The following is a 21,397-nucleotide window of genomic DNA, read 5'->3' on the forward strand; positions in this document are numbered from 1 at the left end:
TAAAAATATGTTTTGGCAGGTAATTAAGCAATGTTTTAAATTTTGATAATGGTGACAGTTTCATCTTATCACTTGGCAGGAATTTCTGCAGCAGATTCTTTGTGGTGTAGCATATTGTCGTTCTGATAAACTTCTCCAACGGGATTTGACACCAAGTAATGTGCTAATTGATTGAGGGAAGAAGATAGTGAAGCTTGCGGACTTTGGATTGGTCAGGACAGTTGCAGTTCCCGCAAAAGACTCTCTATTGTTGAAGTATGACTTCGCTTTTTACTCTTGTGCCCGGCCAATGGACCGGCGGTTCAGGGCCTGCCCAGGGTATAACAGAAACCGGATTGATTAATCATAGATCCAGTTGGTTTTAATTTTTAATCAGTTTAAGTCCAGTTCAATTTTGCTTATAGTTTCCATTTTTAACTGTTTCGATTCTGGTTCAAAAAATAGTTGGATTTATATGGCATCCTCTAAAGTTATCATTTTTTTTTTTTAAATTCTGATTTGAACCCAATTAGAACCAACCGTTCAAATCATCAATTTCAATTCAATTTTGGTTTAAGGCTAAAGGAGAGGGACCGAAACTGGCCTCTCTAGCCAGTCCTATTTCGGTTTAAGCCGTTGAACCTACCTGATTATATTATCATCAAATAATTTTATTTCTTAACCTATAGGTGAGGTAGTGTACTGAATCTATTTAAGTTTTTTTTTTTTTTTTTTTTTCCCAAAAAAGCCCTTTTACCAATTAGCAAGATTAGTGTTGACGGTAGACAGTCTCACCTCGAGCTCTAAGCAAACTAAAAGAATATAAGCGAAATTGCGTAGAGATCATCTTGCATATACAGAAAAAAGAACATATTGCCATTTCTCAACTTCAAATTGACAGTATATGGATAAAACAGAAGGCATAGCAAATGCAAAAGCAGCTTCTCTGAGATGGGGAATCCTTCGTCAAGCTCTCCTTCGTCGTCCTCCTACCCAAAATTCAGGTATTTTCTTCCATCTCTTACAGCAATCGAATTGCTTAAATGTAATTAGCTGCCGATAACTGTTAAATGTATCTAGCGGATGAGCAATCTATAAATGCCACCAAGCGCATTTCCAGGAAGGCCAGTCACGGCTTCAACTTGATTCCTAGCCATCTAGTTGATAAAGATCCAAATTCTAGAGATGCCTGTGTATGCTACACGTTACCCATTAATGGGTCTCCCAAACTTTTTCTTAAGTGAGTTTATTTCCTTTCCTTTTGGGCACTGGGCTGCTCCTTTTGTTCCTTCAGGCATTTCTTCAAACACGTTCTAAATTTTACATTGCATTCAAATACAATAGGATTGTGTTTTTAAGAAAATTGAGTTGGGGTGTTTCTACATATGGAATTTCTATGCAGCCAAAGGATGGACAGGCGTGTTGATCTCAGTGACTTTGAGATCTCTAATAGATACAATGTTGACAACACTGGGCTTGTCTGTAAGTTCTCCTTCTCATCTATTGAGTTTGTTTCGAAAGCCAAGATTAGGACTTTGATCATGTAGAAAGTGTCTTTTAGAATTATATGTTTGGTAATCATTTACTGACTGAATTAAAATTGAGATATCTCTGGCCTTTTGTAGGAAAGTTTCTAGTGAGAAGTTAAGTCTTGCATTTCTTTTTAATGTGATTTAAAGTTCTATACCCTTTTTTTTTTTTTATTGATGCAGCTTTAAGGAAATGATTAGTCACAATAATGTTTCATTATTTTCCTACCACGTTTTCATTTTGTGGAGTCTTTCTCACCATGAATTTTGTCTCGGTTATAAAACTAAATAAAACAAGGAGGGAAAAGGGGGCAGAATGTGGAGAGTTGTAAGGATCAAGCGCAAGACATGGTTTCACCCACGATAACCTAAATATTGTTTTCTGTTTACTTTCTTTTGTTTTACCTGGACAAAAGTGTGAAGGAAGCAGTTTGCATTATTTGCAGAGAACTAAGTTTTGAGGGAAGGGGATAGTGGTGTGTTATGCATTCATGTTTCAGCTTGGAATAGTTGAGCGGATTCTGACTTTTGAGACCATATTGATAATTATGGTTTTTAATTTATCAAATCAAATTTGAACATGGAAATCAAACTGAACCAAACCAAATCAAAATATCATTCTTTTGTTTGGTTTTTGAAATGGTTTGAGCCAGATAAATCCTTTTTTAAGTTCTTCCTTAACTACTAGGCTTATTAGATAGCCAACTAAAGTTAGCAAAAAGTTACTTCCTTACATGTAATAAAGGATTTAAATATTATAAAAATAAAGTATTATTATTATTATTATTATTATTATCATATGCAAGTATCAGTTTCTATTTGGTTTGGTTTTTATAATCTTGAAGTTTTATTTCCTTCAAACCAATGTGTACGTTTTTAAGTGGTAAACTAAGCCAACTACCAAATTTAGATGGGTGTCTTCCAGATTGGCAGATTTAATTGAATGATGCATATCCTTGAGGGTGAAAGTTTTTCTAGCGGAGGGAGGAGGCTTGCTTTTGGGCCTTGAATTTTGATGAAATTTGAAATATTTCAAGTAGAAGGACCCTCTTTTATTTTTGTTCCCATGATTATAAGATATCTATCTATTTTATTTGCAAAGTTCTGCCTTATTCTCCTGATATTGGTTCAACTTCTGAAACGGTTGTGTTTCTTCTAGGTAGTTAAATAAATTATCATAATGGCAGGTGGTGTGCATCACCATCAGCAGGTTCTTAATATGGTGTTAGATATACTGGAAGATTCAAATCCAAATGTTAGCTGGAGAAATTTCAATTGGTTCATCTGCCAAATCAATTGTTATTGCCTTATCTTGTTTACGCTTAAGATTTTAAATTGATCTTGTTATGTAGGTCATTGGCCATCAGAAGAAGTCCTTGCTTATTTTTGCTTATCACATGCAGACATGTTCAGGTTTGTAAAATAGCATTACTATGTATTTTCATGCCCTTGTTTATAGTTGATGAAATCTTTGGGAGGATCCCCTGTCCTCCCCAGTGTAACCTCCTTTGCTCTTTCTAAATAAAATTTCTTTTATTATTACAAAGTAAAAAAGAGAGTTTACTCTGCTGTAGGAGATTCTGTTCACTAGGGAAAACTTATGCTGCAGTTCTGTTTTTCGATTTTGAACTCTTCTATGTCTGCTTATTTGTGCCAATTCCCTGTCCAACTTTCTAGGTCAAAAAGAGTTATTGAGCTTGGCTCAGGCTATGGTTTAGCTGGATTAGTTATTGCTGCAACTACCGAGGCATCAGAAGTTGTAATCTCCGATGGAAATCCTCAAGTGGTCGATTGTATCCTTTTCATTTGCACATTCTAGCAGCCAATGTGTATGAGAACTTTATGATTATTTATTGAATTTTAGTCTTCATTTGTTTCATGGAAAATAACTTCTCTATGATTTTTTCGGCTCCAAAGATGGTCGTGTAGTCAATGGATTAATGAGTGTATATTCTGTGGTTCTCTTATAAATTTCTTCCCTTTAATGAGTTTGTCAAAATTTAGAAAAGTGTTTGTCTTTTCAAGAGGAAGTCATTTTCTCTTTAGCCAAGAAAACATTTTCCATTGGCCAAATTTTCGAAGTGTCCCAAATGTCAGAAAATATATTATAGGAAAATATTTTCTGTGAAACAAAAAGAGCCTTAGTATTAAAGAAAGTAAACTTTAAGCTTTAACTCTCTAATTGAGTAGGGAATTTACCAGCAAATTTTCTTCTCAAGTGAGGCAAAGAAATTAACCACGCTTAATACCATTAAAGTAAGAAATTTATTTTTGAAATGCTGTGTATGGCTATTAATGACATGAAACATTATTGCCCCAACCTTTAGACTATTTCTGGAGACAGCCTTTTTGTTGTCATTAATGAAACTCATATAGTTTTCTGTTGCTCATTCAAATAGAGTGATAAGCGTTAGAATTAGTTGGTGAGACAGGTCATGAGAAGTTTGGATGGCATATCTGTTTCTCAAAGTGAGTACTGGCTTTCCATGTAAGGCATTGTCACTTGCTGATGTCTGATTGGTTTGGTTCATTAGAGGAGAACCATGAGGAATGATTTACAAATTTAGTGCTTTAATAATCTTAATGTGGCTTGATTTCAAGCTGTATCAATGCATAATTTTATTGCAAAATATATATGTAGTTTCTAGAGTTGGTTGTTTGATTATCATTAACCCTTCATGTCCTATTGTTATTCCTTGAAAATTTGCAGTCATTTTGCCATCTCAAATGAAATGTTAAGTCGTTTGTACCTCATGTATTATGCATTCAGAATTTCAATTACTCAAGCTGTGCTCTCAAGTTTTGGCCTAGGATTGAGTTCTAGGCCTTCCTTGGACTTGAGAACGGATAAGATCTAAGATGTGGAGTGTCTCCAATCTGATCTGATTCTTGCTTGCTTGCGACCGACCTGTTTTATGCTGTATGTTGTGGCTAACCATCCTTTATTTTGTTGATATCTTTCTTGTTTGCAGACTTTCTTCCATCAGTATGATTTTTCATTGTTTTAAATTAAAAGAGAAAAATTACTTTGACAATAATTATAATGATTTTGAGTTATAGTTTAGATATGTTTGTATGTGATGCATCTCCTTGGAGATGTAATTTCTTGCTGCTGTGTCCCAAGGCACTTATATTCTTGATTTAGTTCTAAGGTTGTGCTGGTCAGTTAATTTCTCATGCCAAGTGGAGCATCACGGTATTGCAAAGATTTTTCTGGCTTTGGTGTACCACAGGGTCACTATTCATTTTTTTTTTTTTTCTTTTCCTATCTTCTTCTTCTTCTTCTTCTTGTTCTTCTTCTTTTTGGTGCACGTGCATGCATGGATGTGTGCAGTGGTGACAAGCCTCCCTCGCTTTTCTCAACTATTTCTTAGATTCATATTGAGTGTTCTTAACATCCAGATATTCAGCGTAACATAGATGCTAACTCTGGGGCATTTGGTGGTACAAAAGTGAGGACTATGGCATTGCATTGGGATCAGGAAGAAGCTTCAAATACCTCTAACACTTTTGATGTCATTGTTGCCAGTGATTGGTAAGTTTTGCCTCTTTTAACTGTCCATTTCATTAAATTTACATCACATTGTACATTTTTATTTATGGAATAAAGTGAAAAAGAATCATGATAACTGGATCAGTAGATTTTAAATATTAGAAAATATTAAATTTTGTTCCCAGTGCCATATAATTCCCAATGATCTCTTATTTTTGTACCATCGGATAAAAACAGGATTTATAAAGTTTCTCATGCTATGGTGGTAGTCATAACAGATCCAATCTTCGAATGTTAAGCTGTACATGACATGTCACTTTCCCTATCTGTCTGGGTGATGCCTTTTTCATTTCTATCAATAATTTTACAAATGAATTCTCAATCTGATTAAGCAAGGAAATTCGTCATTCACAATTTCTTAGTGGAATGAAGATGTCTAATTGTCTAAGATTCCAACAATAGTTGACAAAAGGGGCTTGTGCCCAATACAAACTGCAGGAAACATGTAAACAAGCAAGCACACGTTGATGTGTATTTTTCCATTCTATGCTGCGCTTATTGACTGCATATTCAGTAACATGATATGTCATTTTTTACAGCACCTTTTTTAAGGAGTTCCACAAAGGCCTTGCTTGTACCGTCAAACTCTTACTGAGAAATGCTGGGACCTCAGAAGCAATATTCATCAGTCCTAAAAGAGGCAACTCACTGGATAAGTTTCTAGAGGAAATTGAAGAAAATGGCTTGCATTTCTGCGTAACTGAGAACTATGATACAGAAATTTGGATGCGTCATCAGGGGTTCATGAATAGTGATAGCTCATGGCCCGGCTATGAAAAAGATCACTGCTACCCTTTACTGGTCAGAGTTAAATTATGAACGTTTGAAGCCTTTTATTCCATTCACAATGTGTATATATTTTATGCAAGGACATTCATTTGCTGGTCGGTTGACCCCAAATGTTAAGGCTTGGATGGCGAACCAGTTATTAGTGGTAGGCAACAATTTGCTTGCCTACGGCACAGTATGCACTATTCTAGCCTAGTCTCGGTTGTGGGTCCTATGATCACTGAAATTGCATTCCTCACCAATACATTGTGTAGGTCCCCCTGCTGGTTTATGGTTTGAGAAGTGAAAAGGAAAGCTTTGTGATGCTGTTTTATATATATATATATATATATATATATATATATCTGTGTGTGTGTGTGTGTGTGTAATTTATTATGATTTCTTTTTGAACTTATTAGAACAATGGGTCCATGAAGCATTTGAAGGAGATTCCTTATCTTCATTGGACCATCTAAGTTAAAAGCAGAAGCATTTATATACGGCCGTCCATGTGTAAGCAAAGAAAATGTCAAAAAGCTATTGACGCTCTGTGGATATCGAATAAACTTTCATTGGAGGAGGGAAATTTCGCTATTTGCTTTTTGGATGTTCCAGCAATGCGGAGAAGAAAGATGATCATGCCTCGGCCTGAATTATTTACTATTCTGGAAGCGAAACTGTTTTTGCAGGTTTTCTGGGAAATGATATTCTGCCATGCTTAATCTTTGTTGGTTTGAGAGGTGCAGATCTAGGTAATGTCAGCAACCATGAAGATGATAAAAGGATTGATTATATAGGTTTGAGTCATAATGTTATACTCATTATAGTACCAATTTCTGAAGAAATAGAAGAAAGGTGAATAAGGAAAAGGATTTTGCTAGAATTGTTGAAGATTAGAGTTAATACAAGAACAATTGATGAATGCTAATGCTCTGTTGTGTTGTTTAATGCAATATGATAACAGTTGCTGCTGCTAAGAGAAAGTTAAATTGCTGTTTTATGCACTAGTAACAAGAGGTTTACGAATTGTGAGGGTTTTGTAATTGTCTTTATAAGAAATTCCACGGATGAAGTTTCTTGGTTGCTTTAGGACTGCTAGCTGGTATACCCCCAAAATTTCTTCAGTTGAGGAGCCACATTGTTTGGCCAGAAGATTTGTCCATGGAAGTGCTTTCTGTGTCCATTCCTTTCTCTCATTTCTTTAAAGGTTATTGCCTGGCGGTAATTGGCCTTTTCTTCTGTCGACATAATGCATCATTCATTAGTACAAAACTTTACGATATGCTGAAGATTTGGAAAATTAAAGTTGAAAGGCATATGATACCATCAACCACATTGGAAATGAAGTGCAAATCTTCTCATATTCAAAGATATAAATTTGAGTTGGTTCCATCACCACGCAAGTTGATTAATCATCACCTCTCACCTCATGCTCCTTCAGGCTCCAGAGACTGGAATCTACAAATAGCACCCGCTTTGGGTACCAATTTTGATCATCCCTCTATTGGCTTCTGTACCTTCGTTTCCCTCTCTTACAACGACTGACCCAAAATTTTCCAACATAGGTCCATCTGAAAATTGCCTCATCATCACTAATTTTTGTTAATTGATGGTTGAATTCTAAGAAATCCCACTCGTTTTGTTGAGTCAATTTCCTTCTCAGTGTGTGACGTTCAGCCAACCGTCGAGGCTTATTTTCATAGCATGTAATTAGGAGTTGGGTGAATGTATTTAGGATTTGGAAAGCTGATCAGGGTTTTAATCATAGGATAAGATATGTTTCAATTTCTACAATTACCATTTTTTTTTTGTACTTTTCCAATCATGGACTCTCAATTATATTGATGCTTTCTTCAAACGGCAATCTCCTAATCTCTTGAGTGAATGGCTCAATGATTAAAGGTGACAATTTCAATAGAATAATTGTAAGCTTGTGTGAAGATGGGAAAGAAAAATAGAAATTATAAAATGTAAGGGAAAACGGAGGTTTAAACACATAATTGCTTGCTTATAAGATTTCTTTCATTTTCTTAATAGTGACATCAAAGTGCTTAGATTTAATTTGGGTAAACTTTTACTTAAATGTTCTAATTTTAATATCTAGCAATTAAATAAATAAATGGGCACAATAATTTTAATCAAATGAATGTAATTATTTATTGTCATTAAAATGCTAAGGTGGACTTTTTTCTGTTGAGTAGAGTGATTTCATTTCATCCTTGTCTCAGTGATTGGGTGATATTGATTTGACAAAATTACAACAAACAGAGCTCCCAGCAATGCCTACCATTAAATATTGAGTAGTCACCAACAAGTGGTTGGGTTGTATCATATCAATTGCAATTCCAAGGAAAATGATTTTTTTTTTTTATTTGCTCGAAATGAAATTATCAAAATGAATTTCATCATAAAGAACAGAAGCATATCTTGTCATCCACTAATTGAATCCCTTTTGGCACTCTCTTCTTCACTGTTATCTCTAAGCCTAAAAATAAACCTTATAAAATTAAAAATAAATAAATAAATAAACGCTGCCTAATCTTCTAGTCCTTTTTTATCACTTTTCAGATGCCACTAACTAGCAATTGAGCAATCTTCAGAAACAATCCAAGAAACTAATGATTGCTGTTCCTTTTAATGCCCATTTCATCTCCCCTCACCCCACACACAAACACGTGTATTTCAATTTGCCTGAGCCAAATTAAAATAATATTAAAATTTATTGATAAAACTAATCATTATATTAATAATTGAAAGAAAATTATTATTATTATTATTATTATATTACCATCATTTGACACAGCGTCTTTGCTTGCAAAATGGGCTTTAAAGGAAAAAAAAAAAAAAAAAGGAATGTGAAACCATGAAATTAGTTTTCATATTGCAAACAAATTGCAAAGCTTGGGGATTCCCACAAAGTGGCCTTCCACATCAACTAATTAATCTGCGTGTCAAAAGTTTACACTTTTATTTCTCACTTTTATATGTTCTCTCTTTTAAAATGATTAAATGAAAATAACCTCAAGTCACCTCTCAAAGATGTTTCCTTTACTTTATTGAATTGAGGTTATGGCAGGCTATAGGACCGTAGAAAAATTTAAAAAAAAAAAAAAATAGAAACAAATGAAGCAAAATAAAAGAGAAATACATTAATTCTATTTCTAAACCAATTAATATCATGTGTTGAACATTAAATATGCATAATTTTGAAAATGGGTTTGCTTACATATATTTTAGATTGATTGGTACCCATTGTTAATTATTGATTCCATCTTTCTTTCCCTATCTAAAGTTTGTGTAGCCCATTGAAAAATTGACATATGATGAGAGAGAGAAGCTAGCTACAGTTGAATATTATTGTACCAAAGAATGAAATGAAAGATGTGACCAAAACAAATAGAAATTGCACAAGTGAAAAGGAGTGGCTTCTTGTTGAATCTCCTGTGGCCAAACTTGCTAGCCATGCACTTTCCAATTCTGCCTCTTGTACTGGCCCTGACTCCGTTGATGCTCCTCCTACTGCTCCTCCTCCTTCCGTCTCTGTTGCATTTGGTGACGAATCTCCTGCAGATTTTAGACTGCACGAGAATATATTCCAACCCCAAAAAAGTCAATTCCTTCTTTTATCACTAATTAATAAATCCAACAATTAGACTTCAAATATTCAATATACGGTTTAATTATTTTCGTCAAACATTTAATTTCATAATTGAATTTTATTTTATAGCCTAAAAAATAATTTTTGGTTTTAAAATTTTAATTTTTTTCTTTATAAGAGGTCAATTCTTTTTTTCAATCATTTTAATGAATGAATAAAGCGTTCACCTGGGCGAATTAGGGCAGAATGTGATGGTGTAGTCAGCACCAGTACACGTAAAAGTACTGGAAGCATCATCGAACGCGTAGCTGTATGATTTCGGACACGCGCTTTTGAACATTTCTGAGTACGTGGAAGGTTTACAGGTTGATGGTGTATTATATGCGCCACTGCAACAGTACTCGGGGTTCCCGAACGCATCGCAAGCGCTCCGGCAAGCTGCTCCACCTTCAACTTTGAGCTCATTCGGGCATTTCCTGTTAAGGTCCGTCACGCATCCCGTCGACGCACAAGCGCCAGAGCCTCCATTCACATCAACTACCATTTGCAAGTTATAGCCGTCGACGAGGCTAACGTCGTAGAAATCTTGTGCGCCGGTGCCGAGAGTGAATTCAGCTAAGGTGGCAGGCGGAGTAGCACTGTTGCCGTTGCATTCGAGTTGGGAGGAGCCGCAGTCGGCTGTGATGCAGGAGCCGTGGCCGGAAGCGTCAAAATTGCAGCCAGTTCTACCCCAGAAACGACCAGACCAACCTGTCGGCGCATGAAAAGAGCGAGAGCTGCCCTTGGGGAGCTCAAAACCTGTAGTGTCTAGTTTAGGGCTGCCAAGAATTCCGGGCCAGACACTGTAATCGCATTTGTTAACTAGTGTGAATGTAGCAGCTGAAGCACCTGAAAGGCAATAGATCCCAGAATTAATTATTTGATTTCAGTTAATTTTCCTTGAATTATACAATGTTATAACAAAGAAAAAGAATATACAATCACCTTTGAAAATGAAGAGAAGAATCAGGCTGAGGAATCCAGTGCAAGAACAGGAAATACAGGGGAATGATGAAGCCATGTTCATACTTATTACTGTATTCAAGAAGTTAAAGAAAGGAGTGCAAGAAGAAGAATGGCGATGGGTTTGTTTTCTGGAGGGCGTATAATATTCAATGGTGAGACATTATTGTTGATGATGATGGGTAATTAAAGAGAGGGCGATGAAAGAGAGTGAAAGAAGAAGAATAACTAACAAAGAGGTAGGAAGGGGATTACTTGTCAATAATTAATTTCCACACTCCACTCTCTATCCGAATCTATCTTAATAGGGAGTGGATGGAATTGGAAAGAGAGGGTAAGCGAGTGGTGGTGAAGACTGAAGAATCTCAATCATCGGATAGAGAGGTCCTGACCTCCGTTTATAAAGAAGAAGAAGGAGAAGGAAAAAGGACAAACAGAACGAATCCATCCAAAGAACAGACCGCACCATAGAGAAGCCAAGGGGAAGGGGGTCTCTCACCTTACACATGTAACACTCCAAAATTTTAAATTTTATTATTTTATGAGTATTATTGATATTTTAATTTTATTTAAATTTTAAGAAATTATTTGAGATTTTTCGAATTTTAAAAATCGGGTTCGATTTTCTGAAAATATAAACTTTGATGATTTTTAAAAATTTATTTAAAGACCAGATGACAAAACTAAAAATATATTTGGAGTCAACGAATTTTTCTGAGTTTTTTGAAATTTTTTCAAAATTTTTGGACCTCGTTTTCAGTCCCGAGGCAGAATAAAAAATTTAAAATTTTGTATCTTGAGTCAAACCGGCCGAATCAAACCTGATCGAATCGGACCGATCTTCTTCTTTTTCTTCCTCCTCCCCGCGCGCGTTTGACTCCTCTCCCTTTCTCTCTCTTTTTCTCTCCTCCCTCCTCCCCACGCACGTCCGACTCCTCTCCCTTTCTCTCTCTTTTTCTCTCTACTCCCTCCTCCCCTTGCCGCGCCGCCACCTCCCCTGCCGCGCCAGCTCTCCGGCGCGCCGCCTCACCCCTCCCCCCACGACTGGCCGCCGCCTAGAATGCCTGAAAACGGCTCCTGAAGCGACGCGCACGCACGCGCGACCGTTCGTTTTCCCGACCAAAATTCGGTCGATCCGGCCACCAATCGGACCGGGTCTTGTGTCTAAACTCATCTACTCGTCGAGAGCTTTCCATAGACACTAAGAACACTGAAATCCATCGAGCGGTTTGTCCAATTTTTGCCCGGGAAGTTTTAGCCCATTTTGAATTTTGGGCTAGATTTCTCGCAAACCGTGAACCCCACGAGAAAACCGAGAGTACCAGAGCGCTCCACTCGTCGAGAGCTTCGCGGCGATATAAATTTCAAATTTTTCCGACACCGTTTTCGGTGGGTCCCACGGAACTTCGCAGTGTTTTTCCGAGCATTAAATGAGCTTAGAAAATTCCGTAAAATTTATGTACTAACCCTCGTGTTGTGGGCTTCGTGTAGGTATCCTCAATTCGCGGAAATTCGACAGTTGTCCGGGTCTGTGAATTTCCGGCCAGACAGACCCGCTACCGGAAAAGTCTCCGAACTGGATCGAGGTTTTGGCTACCCCACCATTGTCAGACATCCCGAGCGCGTTCCCGAAGTCGGAATCGGCAAAGGTAAACCCGAACCTTACTTTTTCATAATTTTTTAGTGCTTAAATAGGATTAAAAATTCATAAAATATTCGTGGTAGCTCAGAAAATTATGATTCTTTTTGCAATAGCCTAGTAATATTGCTAAGGACCGCGGGGCAAAGTTTTAGAATTTTTAGAGCTTATTTGGGCAGTTTTTGCAAAAATGATCAATTATAAGGACTAAATTGAAATTTTACATATTGTGATGGATGACTGATTTGATGGGCCCAGGAGGGGCTGTGTGATGTGATTGAGTTGTGGATATATGGGTTGTGAATATAGAAGTGTGTTTTGAGCCCTTTTGCAGGTTGGGTAGGTCCTAGGTATAGGGGAGACTCTGCCGGATTTTCGGCACGACTTAGGACATATTTGGTCTTTTCTTGATTTGTATTGAGTCATTTGTATTAAATAATTGTAATGTAATTGTCAGGTGAGCCGGGACAGCTTTCTTCCTCCGCCCAGCCGCCACAGTGACCGTTGTTAAGTCTGTGAGTAAAATATTAATTTTAATTGTAATTTCACTATTATTATATGTTCAAGCATGCCCATGCATCACTTATATGCATATATCTATGTATATAAACTTTAGGCACAATTTATGTTGCATTCCTAACTGCAAAAGTGCCATGTATGTTGTTGTGGTAATTTGGAGTAGTGTGCGTGCGTGTGATGTGGTGTGGACTATAGATAGGACGGGTAGACACGGCTTGAGATCTTCGCTGGGACCCGGTCCTTCGGGGTAGACACGGCTTGAGTTCTTCGCTGGGACCCCGATTTGGTTATTAAGTGAAAGCCCGAGCTGAGTTCTTCGCTGGCACAGTTGGAATTAAGAGAGCTGTATAGGGGATCAGCTCCCATATATATTATGATTGATATTACTGGGTGCGTGAGTGCTCCAAATTACCTTTTTGATGTTATGATGTGAAATTATTGCTAGTGTTGCATTTCACTCCACAGGGTGCATTAGTTTTAGATAGTTATAGAGATTATGGTTAAAATTGATATTTTATTCTCTGAGTCGAACGCTCACTCATGTTCAATATTTTTTCAAGGCTACAGGAGGATTTTATTATGGTTAACCTGCTTTTCTCCTTCGCAGGTTGTTTATCAATATTTGTGTAATTTTATTTACTCCTAAAATTTCTGCATGTGTTAGAAATATTTAAATGATTCGGGTCTGTGATATAAATTATTATGTGGACCTGTAAAATTATTATATGCATGTTTGATGGACTGGATGAGAGAGCTGAGCTTCCATTTATCTTTATGTTGATATGAGTATGTGGAGGGTGAGCTGAGCTCCCCAATTGATGATTTATTTTGTTTACAGGTCGAGTGAGTCAAAAACTCCCCGTTGAAAGGTCTACTTTATGGCTGAACTCTGTACGGTTGATTTCTTGAAATTGGGCCCAAATGGGCCTTAGAGTTGAATTAATGAATAGTTAGAACTACTACGAGCGCAAGGGCTTTAGCAAGTCCTAATCTTGGAGTGGTCATAGGTTGGATCGTGACAACACATCCTTTGGAAAGATTTTTCCCCTGTTTCTGTTTCTACTATAAATAGAATCTGCCTAATAGGTTACGTGTCAGCAATCTGTTATACACAGTTGTCCCCCATGCGATGCAAGTGACTCTTGTCTTGTGTTGAAATCATAAAATCTTCTCCGGTTGAAACCATAAACGCCGTCGTTCTCCACTTGATCGACCAAACAGGATATATATATATATATATATATATATATATATATATAGGCATTGTACAGTTCCAATTTCAATTTTTTGATAAAAAAAAATTGCATTATTTAGGACAACCTAAGATGGAAGTAAACATGGAAAATTGTCAACTACTTGACAAAATTAATGACTAATGATTGGCTTCCTTAATAAGTTATATCAATACACTCTTACTTCATTTATAAGTTTGACTATATATAAATGGGTCAATACCAATTTCTCTTCAAGTTAGAATTGTCCCTTCCTTTGTAAGTTTTACTCAATCATTCAACTGTGAAACCTTAAATATAAGTTCTTCTTTCTCTTTTTCTTTTTCCCTTAACATAAAAGCTGACTTTTGATGTCAACTATCTAATTCAACAAATAATCATAAATACGTAATCAACTTAAGATATATATATATATATATATATTATTTAATAAAAAGGGGCAAAATTAGGAGCTTAATTATTTTATCATTCGAGGCATAATATCATTATATAATATAATTAAATTAAATTAAATTGGTGGTTAGTAAATTCATTCTAGATTTAGTGAAATGCTTAATTATTATCAAAGATGGTCACTTCCTAGACAAAGATGGATTAACTACCTTTCAGTGTATGTAGTAAAAAACTCAATGGGAAAGGTTTATATATAAAAAGCTATCTCTCTGAGCTGCCTTAACATAAGAAGAAATGAAAAGGATGGTATACTGAATAAAGGATTTTGCCTCTACACAAATGATGATTCCTTATACATATATATAAAGTTCTACTAACTTGAAAATTGACTATAAATTTTAATTTCCTTAATTATAATATATTAATTACTAAAATGAAATAGCTAGGTAAGGGATAAGGATTTTAAGTTTGAGCAATGAATTTTCAATTTTAATTAGGGAAAACTATCAAATTAAAAATATATTAATTTTTTTTATGTTGTTAATTAAGATATGAATCATTGCGTTAGATTACAAATGTATATTTTCTTTTATGGAAAATTATTATTTAATTCAGATCTTTAAATATAGATTGAGTATAATGCATGCAAACTAATTTTAAAAGATTAATTAACTTTAAACTTTTGAGATTATGAGTTCGGACTCCAACTAGAGTCCAATTAACTAAAAAGAGAAAGGAAAAGAAAATCTTGTTTGAACCGCTGTATACGGATCACAAGAAGTTTAAGCTGCAATCATGTAAACTAAAAATTGGATTTGAAGAAATTGTTTTCCAAAGCAATGGGACCAATTTTCCTATCCTCTTTTTGTCTCCTTATAGCATCTTCTTGAAGAACACTTCGAGAGCATCAACTCATAAGAACTTTGAAGAAAGATAGCAATTTCCAAGAAAAAAAAGCCCACATGATGAACTATAACATGTAAATGTCTCTTTTCCTTCGCAAGAAACTTTATACAAAGATACATAAAGTTCAATACCTCACACTTCATTTGCAACTTCCATTGAAGTTCGTTTTCAAATGGTCATTTATGCTCAAACTTTTCAGTGGGACACCTTTATGTCTTAGCTTTAGCAAGTGATGATGAGAATTCCTTTGCTATGGCTAATTAAGACCACTTTAGTTCAAAAGCAATGGATATTGATGCATTGCTTAATCTTCTTTGCAACTTTAGCGTTTTTTTTTTTTTTTTGAACTAATTCACTCTGCTTTCAAAATCCCCACAATATCTAATGCTAAAAGTCATCAATTGACCATGAGAAATAAGGTTATGTGCGTGTATATATATGAGTGAAATAAAGTTGATTTGTGCTAAATGCCAAAGTTGATGATGGTTAAAAGCAACAACGTGAGAGAAATTAAAAAGAGTGTGGCAGGAGTAGTCCGTGGTTTTAATTTTTCATCACTAACTTGATGATTAACAATCAAAATTAATCATATAAGATATGAAGTCCAACTCATACAACAAAAGATATAAAGGTACCAATTATGCATAGTATTTTGTTTTTATAACCTAGTTTTTGCCATTTAATTAATAATTTAGTAGTCAGAATTAATGTCTATTTCATAGTATAAAAATAATTAACATTCAATCCTATCATCTCTTTCAATTAATAAAATTTCTAATTTATATAAAAAAAAAGCTTTACAAAAATTTTTAAAAAAAAATTATTGTTTAAACTCGATTTATCGTAGAGATAAATATAACATGTATAACCTAAAATAAAAATATATAAATTACATTTATTATATCTTAAATTTAAAATAAACTGAATTTACATAAAAATTTTCATTAATTTAACCATAGAGAGAATATTATTTATATATGTACAATTAATTAGATGTCATTATGTGTGATTGACTGATTGCATTAATAACAAGAATTCATTGATATATAATTACAATGTTTTATCATCACCTTTATACTAAATATACATAAGGAAAAATTTCAAGCTCTAACAAATATGCATTTCCACCCAGCTAACTTGATTCAATTGTTGACATTTATTTGACAGATCCAATTTTAAGTTCTCACTTTTTCACTGCTCTTACCAAAAAAAAAAAAAGAAAAAAAATCATTTCTCGGTTAAATTTCCTATCTTCTTTAATTTCAAATCTGAAAAATACGTGGTTGTTCTCTGCTGCCTCACCCGGTTGCCCCTACCATCGCACAAGGTTGTCATGACAGGAGATTTGGTCTTCCCTTTCTCTTTTTGCCATCTTCAAGGTTGGTTCCCTTTCTATTCTCCATTTTAGGTCGCTTTTATTATTATTATTTTTTTCTTTTGAATATCAAATTTGACCCAAACAAATTAGGTATTATGTAAATAAAATTAAATCAATCATGCCATTAGTTATTTTTCATATAAATATCAGTGTTTCTTTTTGAATACTTGTTTTCTTTTGATTTATAATTATTTAGGCATAAATTTGTCTCTTTCTGGCTTTTAGAATTGAGATTATAATTTTTTAGGTTTGCACTTGATGTTCCTTCCTAGGGTTAACTGGACAGAACGTACTGTCACTCCACTACCACCACCACCAAGTACATGAAGCAGATTATCCTTGTGTTCGAGGTCTCCTATGCCAATAGATTGTTGGAAGTTGTTTGATTTAGTCAAATAAGACCTATTCTTTAGGTTGTTAGAGATATTTTAGCTGAGTTATTTCACTGTTATTTGTTTACAGATTTTTCTGGTTTATTGTTAGATGTAATGGCTATTTAAGTTAAGTAAAAACTCAATAATATTATCACTGGGAAATCCAATTGTTTATGCTTGTATTTGCTCTCTGCTGTTAAACTCTACAATTGGTATCAGAGCCCCACTGGCCCTGACAAAAGTAGCAAACTTTGAGTGATCTAACACTGTGAGGATGAGTGACGACAAAACCTTGACGAAAATTCCACACTTCGATGGTCATTATGATCATTGGAGTGAACTGATGGAAAATCCCCTTAGAGCAAAAGGACTTTGGAGCTTGGTTGAAAATGGTTTTGAAGAACCACAGATGGAAACAAGATTGACAGATACGCAGCAAGCTCAACTTGATGATGCCAGAACTAAGGATCATCGGGTTAAGCATTATCTGTTTCAAGCAATTGACAGAACTGTTTTTGAACAGATCCTGGATCGTCGCACGGCAAAGATTGTCTGGGATTCAATGAAGAAGAAGTTCGGAGGAAATTCAAGGGTGAAGAAATCTCTTCTTAACTCATTAAGAAGGGAGTTTGAAGTTTTAGAAATGAAGAAAGATGAAACTATTAACAATTACTTTGCAAGAGTAATGATGGTTGCTAACAAAATGAGGAGTAATGGAGAAGACATGTCAGATACCAAAATTGTTGAGAAGATCTTACGTACCCTAACCGAGAAATTCACATATGTTTGTGTATCCATTGAAGAATCCAAGGATATCGAAACCATGTCTGTTGATGAACTCCAAAGTTCATTAGTAGTACATGAACAGAAATTTCGACGGGCACGCAACGATGATGAAGATCAGGTCTTAAAGATTGAAGGGAGATCAGGAACAACCAGCAGAGGGAGAGGTTCCTATAGAGGAAGGGGACGAGGAAGAGGAAGAGCTGCGTTCAACAAAGCAACTGTTGAATGTTACAAGTGCCATGACTTAGGACATTTTTTATATGAATGTCCAAAGTTGAACAAGGAAGCTAATTATGCAGAATTGGACGAAGAAGAAGAGTTGTTATTAATGGCTTATGTTGAGCTACATGAAACAAGAAGAAGCGACGCCTAGTTTGTAGATTCTAGATGTTCAAACCACATGTGCGGAAATTCTGAAATGTTTTCAAGCTTAGACACAAGTTTCTCTCATTCGGTCAAGCTTGGAAACAACACTAGAATGCAGGTGACTGGAAAAGGTGTAGTGAAACTATTTCTGCAGGGAATTTGTTACACTGTCAATGATGTGTACTTGGTTCCTGAACTTAAAAACAATCTGTTAAGTGTTGGGCAGCTTCAAGAAAAGGGAGTTGCAATCCTATTTAAAGACGGTGTATGTAGTCTTTACCATCCGCAAAAGGGAAAAATGGCGGAATCTGTTATGAGTGCAAATAGAATGTTCATTTTGCTTGTCAACTGCCATCGCAAAGGATGATGAAAAGTGCCTTCAAATTGGCAGTACAGATCAGTATATTTTATGGCATCATCGCTACGGACACCTCAGCTACAAGGGCTTGCACACTTTGGAACATAAAAACATGGTACTTGGCTTGCCTCGAATTGTCATGCCAAGTGTTACTTGCGAAGCTTGTGTGAAAGGTAAGCAACATCGAACTCAAATTCCTAAGAAAAGCCAGTGGAGAGCAACTGAACAGTTGGGTCTAGTTCACGCTGATCTCTGTGGACCAATCACGCCAGCTTCAAACAGCCACAAGAGGTACTTATTATGTTTTATAGATGATTTTTCAAGGAAAGCTTGGGGTTATTTTCTTGTTGAAAAATCTGAAACATTTTATCACTTTAAATGTTTCAAAATGCTTGTGGAAAAAGAAACAGGATTACCTATTAAATGTTTGAGAACAGATAGAGGTGGGGAGTTTAACTCTGCAGAGTTTAATGACTTCTGCAAGCAACATGGAGTGAAGCGACAATTGACCACAGCTTATACTCCACAACAAAATGGAGTAGCTGAACGAAAGAACCGCACTGTGATGAACTTGGTGAGAGCAATGCTAACAGAGAAGAAAGTGCCCAAAGTATTCTGGCCAGAAGCAGTTAGGTGGATGATTCACATCTTGAATCGATCACCCACTTTAGCCGTAAAAAACATGACTCCAGAGGAAGCTTGGAGTGGAGAGAAGCCTTCAGTTGACTATTTCAGAGTTTTTGGGTGTGTGGGTCATGTACATATTCCAGATGCAAAAAGAACCAAACTTGAAGATAAAAGTGTGAGCTGTGTATTTTTTGGAACTAGCAACGAATCCAAAGGGTACAGAATGTTTGATCCAGTTACCAAGAAAATTATTGTAAGTCGTGATGTGGTTTTCGAAGAAGATCGTGAGTGGAATTGGGGTACAAATTTTCAAGAAGAACAACAAGTTGAATTGGAATGGGGAGACATCATCAAAGTCGTAGAAGAGAATATGGCAGGGGGAGATGAAATTGATGTCAATTTACCATCGGAGGAATATTTCCCTACCGCTATAACAGAGGACATAATTGCTGCACCTGAATTGGCAGCAAGGGAGGGCAGAACTCGACAGCCTCCCACACGTCTAGCAGATTATGTTTCAGGAGAAGGTTTGTCGGAGGAGGATGAAGCTAACATGATGGCTTTTTTAATGATTTCAGATCCAACAGATTTTGAAGAAGCAGTCAAAAGCAAAAATTGGAGAATGGCCATGGATGAAGAAATCAAATCTATTGAGAAGAATCATACTTGGCGTTTAGTGGATTTACCAGCTAATGCAAAGAAGATTGGCGTAAAATGGATTTACAAAACTAAATTGAACGAACTTGGAGAAATCGACAAATATAAAGCAAGGCTGGTAGTGAAAGGGTACACTCAGCAGTATGGAATTGATTATACAGAGGTTTTTGCACCTGTGGCCAGGATGGATATGGTAAGGATGATTATTGCTTTTGCGGCATAAAAGGGCTGGAAACTCTATCAATTAGATGTTAAATCAGCCTTTTTACATGGAGAACTAGTGGAAGATGTTTTTATTGAGCAACCGAAGGGTTATGAGAAAAAGGGAAGTGAACAGATGGTGTACAAACTGCAGAAAGCTCTTTATGGCTTAAAACAGGCACCTAGGGCCTAGTTTAGCCGAATAGAATCTTATTTTATCAAGGAAGGTTTTAAAAGCAGTTCCAATGAGCAAACGTTGTTTGTTAAAAGAAAGGGAGGTAAAATTTTAATTGTGAGCATTTATGTTGATGATTTATTATTTACTGGTGATGATGAGAAATTGCTGGCTGAATTTAAATGCTCTATGGAGAAGGAGTTTGATATGACAAATTTGGGGCAAACGAGGTTCTTTCTCGAAATTGAGGTTATCCAAAAAGACAGTGGCATATTCATTTGCCAAAGAAAGTATGCAGGTGAAATCTTGAGCCGATTTGGAATGGAAAATTACAATTCAGTGTGCAATCCAATTGTTCCAGGACAAAAAATTGGCAGAGATGAAGAAGGCACTAAAGTGGATGCAACTCAGTTTAAGCAAATGGTGGGGAGCTTGATGTATCTCACGGCTACTCGACCTGATCTCATGTTTGTAGTGAGCCTCATTAGTCGATTCATGGCTTGTCCTACACAACTTCATTTTGCAGCAGTCAAAAGAATACTAAGGTATTTAAAAGGAACTGTTAATTATGGAGTATTCTACAAGAGGGGTGGAGCTAGTAACTTAGTAGGATTTACGGATAGCGATTATGCGGGTGATATGTATGATAGCAAGAGCACCTCAGGTTATGTTTTTCAGATGAGTGGAGGAGCTGTAGCCTGGTCGTCTCGCAAGCAGCCAATAGTAACTCTGTCAACCACAGAAGCAGAGTTTGTTGCAGCTGCTGCCTGTGCTTGTCAAGCCATTTGGATGAGAAGAATTTTGAAGGAAATTGGTCATTCACAGGCCGAAGGAACGATTTTAATGTGTGATAATGCATCAACTATTAAGCTGTCCAAAAATCCAGTTTTACATGGTCGATCCAAGCATATAAGGGTGAGATTTCATTTTCTTAGAGATCTTGCTAAGGAGGGTATCGTGGATTTACAGTTTTGTGGCACCAGGGATCAACTTACAGACCTGATGACAAAACCACTCAAGCTGGAAGCTTTCCAGAAGTTGCGGCAAGAGCTAGGCATGTGCCCAGATACTGCTCTGAACTAATTCTTGTCTAGAGGAATAAGTTCAAGGGAGGGATTGTTGGAAGTTGTTTGATTTAGTCAAATAAGACCTATTCTTTAGGTTGTTAGAGATATTTTAGCTGAGTTATTTCACTGTTATTTGTTTACAGATTTTTCTGATTTATTGTTAGATATAATGGCTATTTAAGTTAAGTAAAAACTCAATAATATTATCACTGGGAAATCCAATTGTTTATGCTTGTATTTGCTCTCTGCTGTTAAACTCTACATAGATTACGAAATTATGTGATTAGTGG

The 21,397-nt window shown here is 35.9% G+C and overlaps 2 protein-coding genes across 3 annotated transcripts; one reads left to right on the forward strand and one right to left on the reverse strand.

The window, feature by feature from the left end:
• The first annotated feature begins 743 nt into the window (after positions 1 to 743).
• On the forward strand, positions 744 to 6,165 carry LOC110663901 (calmodulin-lysine N-methyltransferase). Of its 2 annotated transcripts, none has more exons than XM_021823378.2 (7): positions 744 to 983; positions 1,060 to 1,219; positions 1,382 to 1,461; positions 2,861 to 2,921; positions 3,186 to 3,301; positions 4,911 to 5,043; positions 5,601 to 6,165. In XM_021823378.2, exons 1-7 carry the CDS (start codon positions 884 to 886, stop codon positions 5,878 to 5,880), a joined length of 930 nt encoding a protein of 309 aa, XP_021679070.2. In that variant the 5' UTR covers positions 744 to 883; the 3' UTR covers positions 5,881 to 6,165. The 2 variants fall into 2 exon arrangements, with proteins under 2 accessions (XP_021679070.2, XP_058009134.1); XM_058153151.1 differs by having other exon boundaries at positions 782 to 983; positions 1,100 to 1,219.
• Positions 6,166 to 8,953: 2,788 nt separating this feature from the next.
• Positions 8,954 to 10,821, reverse strand: LOC110663899 (thaumatin-like protein 1). The gene is made up of 3 exons (XM_021823376.2): positions 10,412 to 10,821; positions 9,655 to 10,315; positions 8,954 to 9,407 (listed from the first exon to the last, which is right to left on the reverse strand). The coding sequence occupies exons 1-3, from the start codon at positions 10,491 to 10,493 to the stop codon at positions 9,167 to 9,169; spliced, it is 984 nt and encodes a 327-aa protein (XP_021679068.2). The 5' UTR covers positions 10,494 to 10,821; the 3' UTR covers positions 8,954 to 9,166.
• Positions 10,822 to 21,397: the final 10,576 nt, after the last annotated feature.

Source organism: Hevea brasiliensis, chromosome 9 (assembly GCF_030052815.1).
Source record: "Hevea brasiliensis isolate MT/VB/25A 57/8 chromosome 9, ASM3005281v1, whole genome shotgun sequence".
Taxonomy (NCBI): domain Eukaryota; kingdom Viridiplantae; phylum Streptophyta; class Magnoliopsida; order Malpighiales; family Euphorbiaceae; genus Hevea; species Hevea brasiliensis.

What these genes read in the sequence shown, in the direction of transcription:
- LOC110663901 (XM_021823378.2), top strand. Translation starts at nt 884, where the DNA reads ATGGATAAAACAGAAGGCATAGCAAATGCAAAAGCAGCTTCTCTGAGA. An exon ending in TCTCCCAAACTTTTTCTTAA is followed by an intron (nt 1,220 to 1,381) that starts GTGAGTTTATTT and finishes ATTTCTATGCAG; the next exon opens with CCAAAGGATGGACAGGCGTG. An exon ending in AAATCCTCAAGTGGTCGATT is followed by an intron (nt 3,302 to 4,910) that starts GTATCCTTTTCA and finishes CTTAACATCCAG; the next exon opens with ATATTCAGCGTAACATAGAT.
- LOC110663899 (XM_021823376.2), bottom strand. Translation starts at nt 10,493, where the DNA reads ATGAACATGGCTTCATCATTCCCCTGTATTTCCTGTTCTTGCACTGGA. An exon ending in TCTTCTCTTCATTTTCAAAG is followed by an intron (nt 10,316 to 10,411) that starts GTGATTGTATAT and finishes ATTGCCTTTCAG; the next exon opens with GTGCTTCAGCTGCTACATTC. An exon ending in TTCTGCCCTAATTCGCCCAG is followed by an intron (nt 9,408 to 9,654) that starts GTGAACGCTTTA and finishes ATTCTCGTGCAG; the next exon opens with TCTAAAATCTGCAGGAGATT.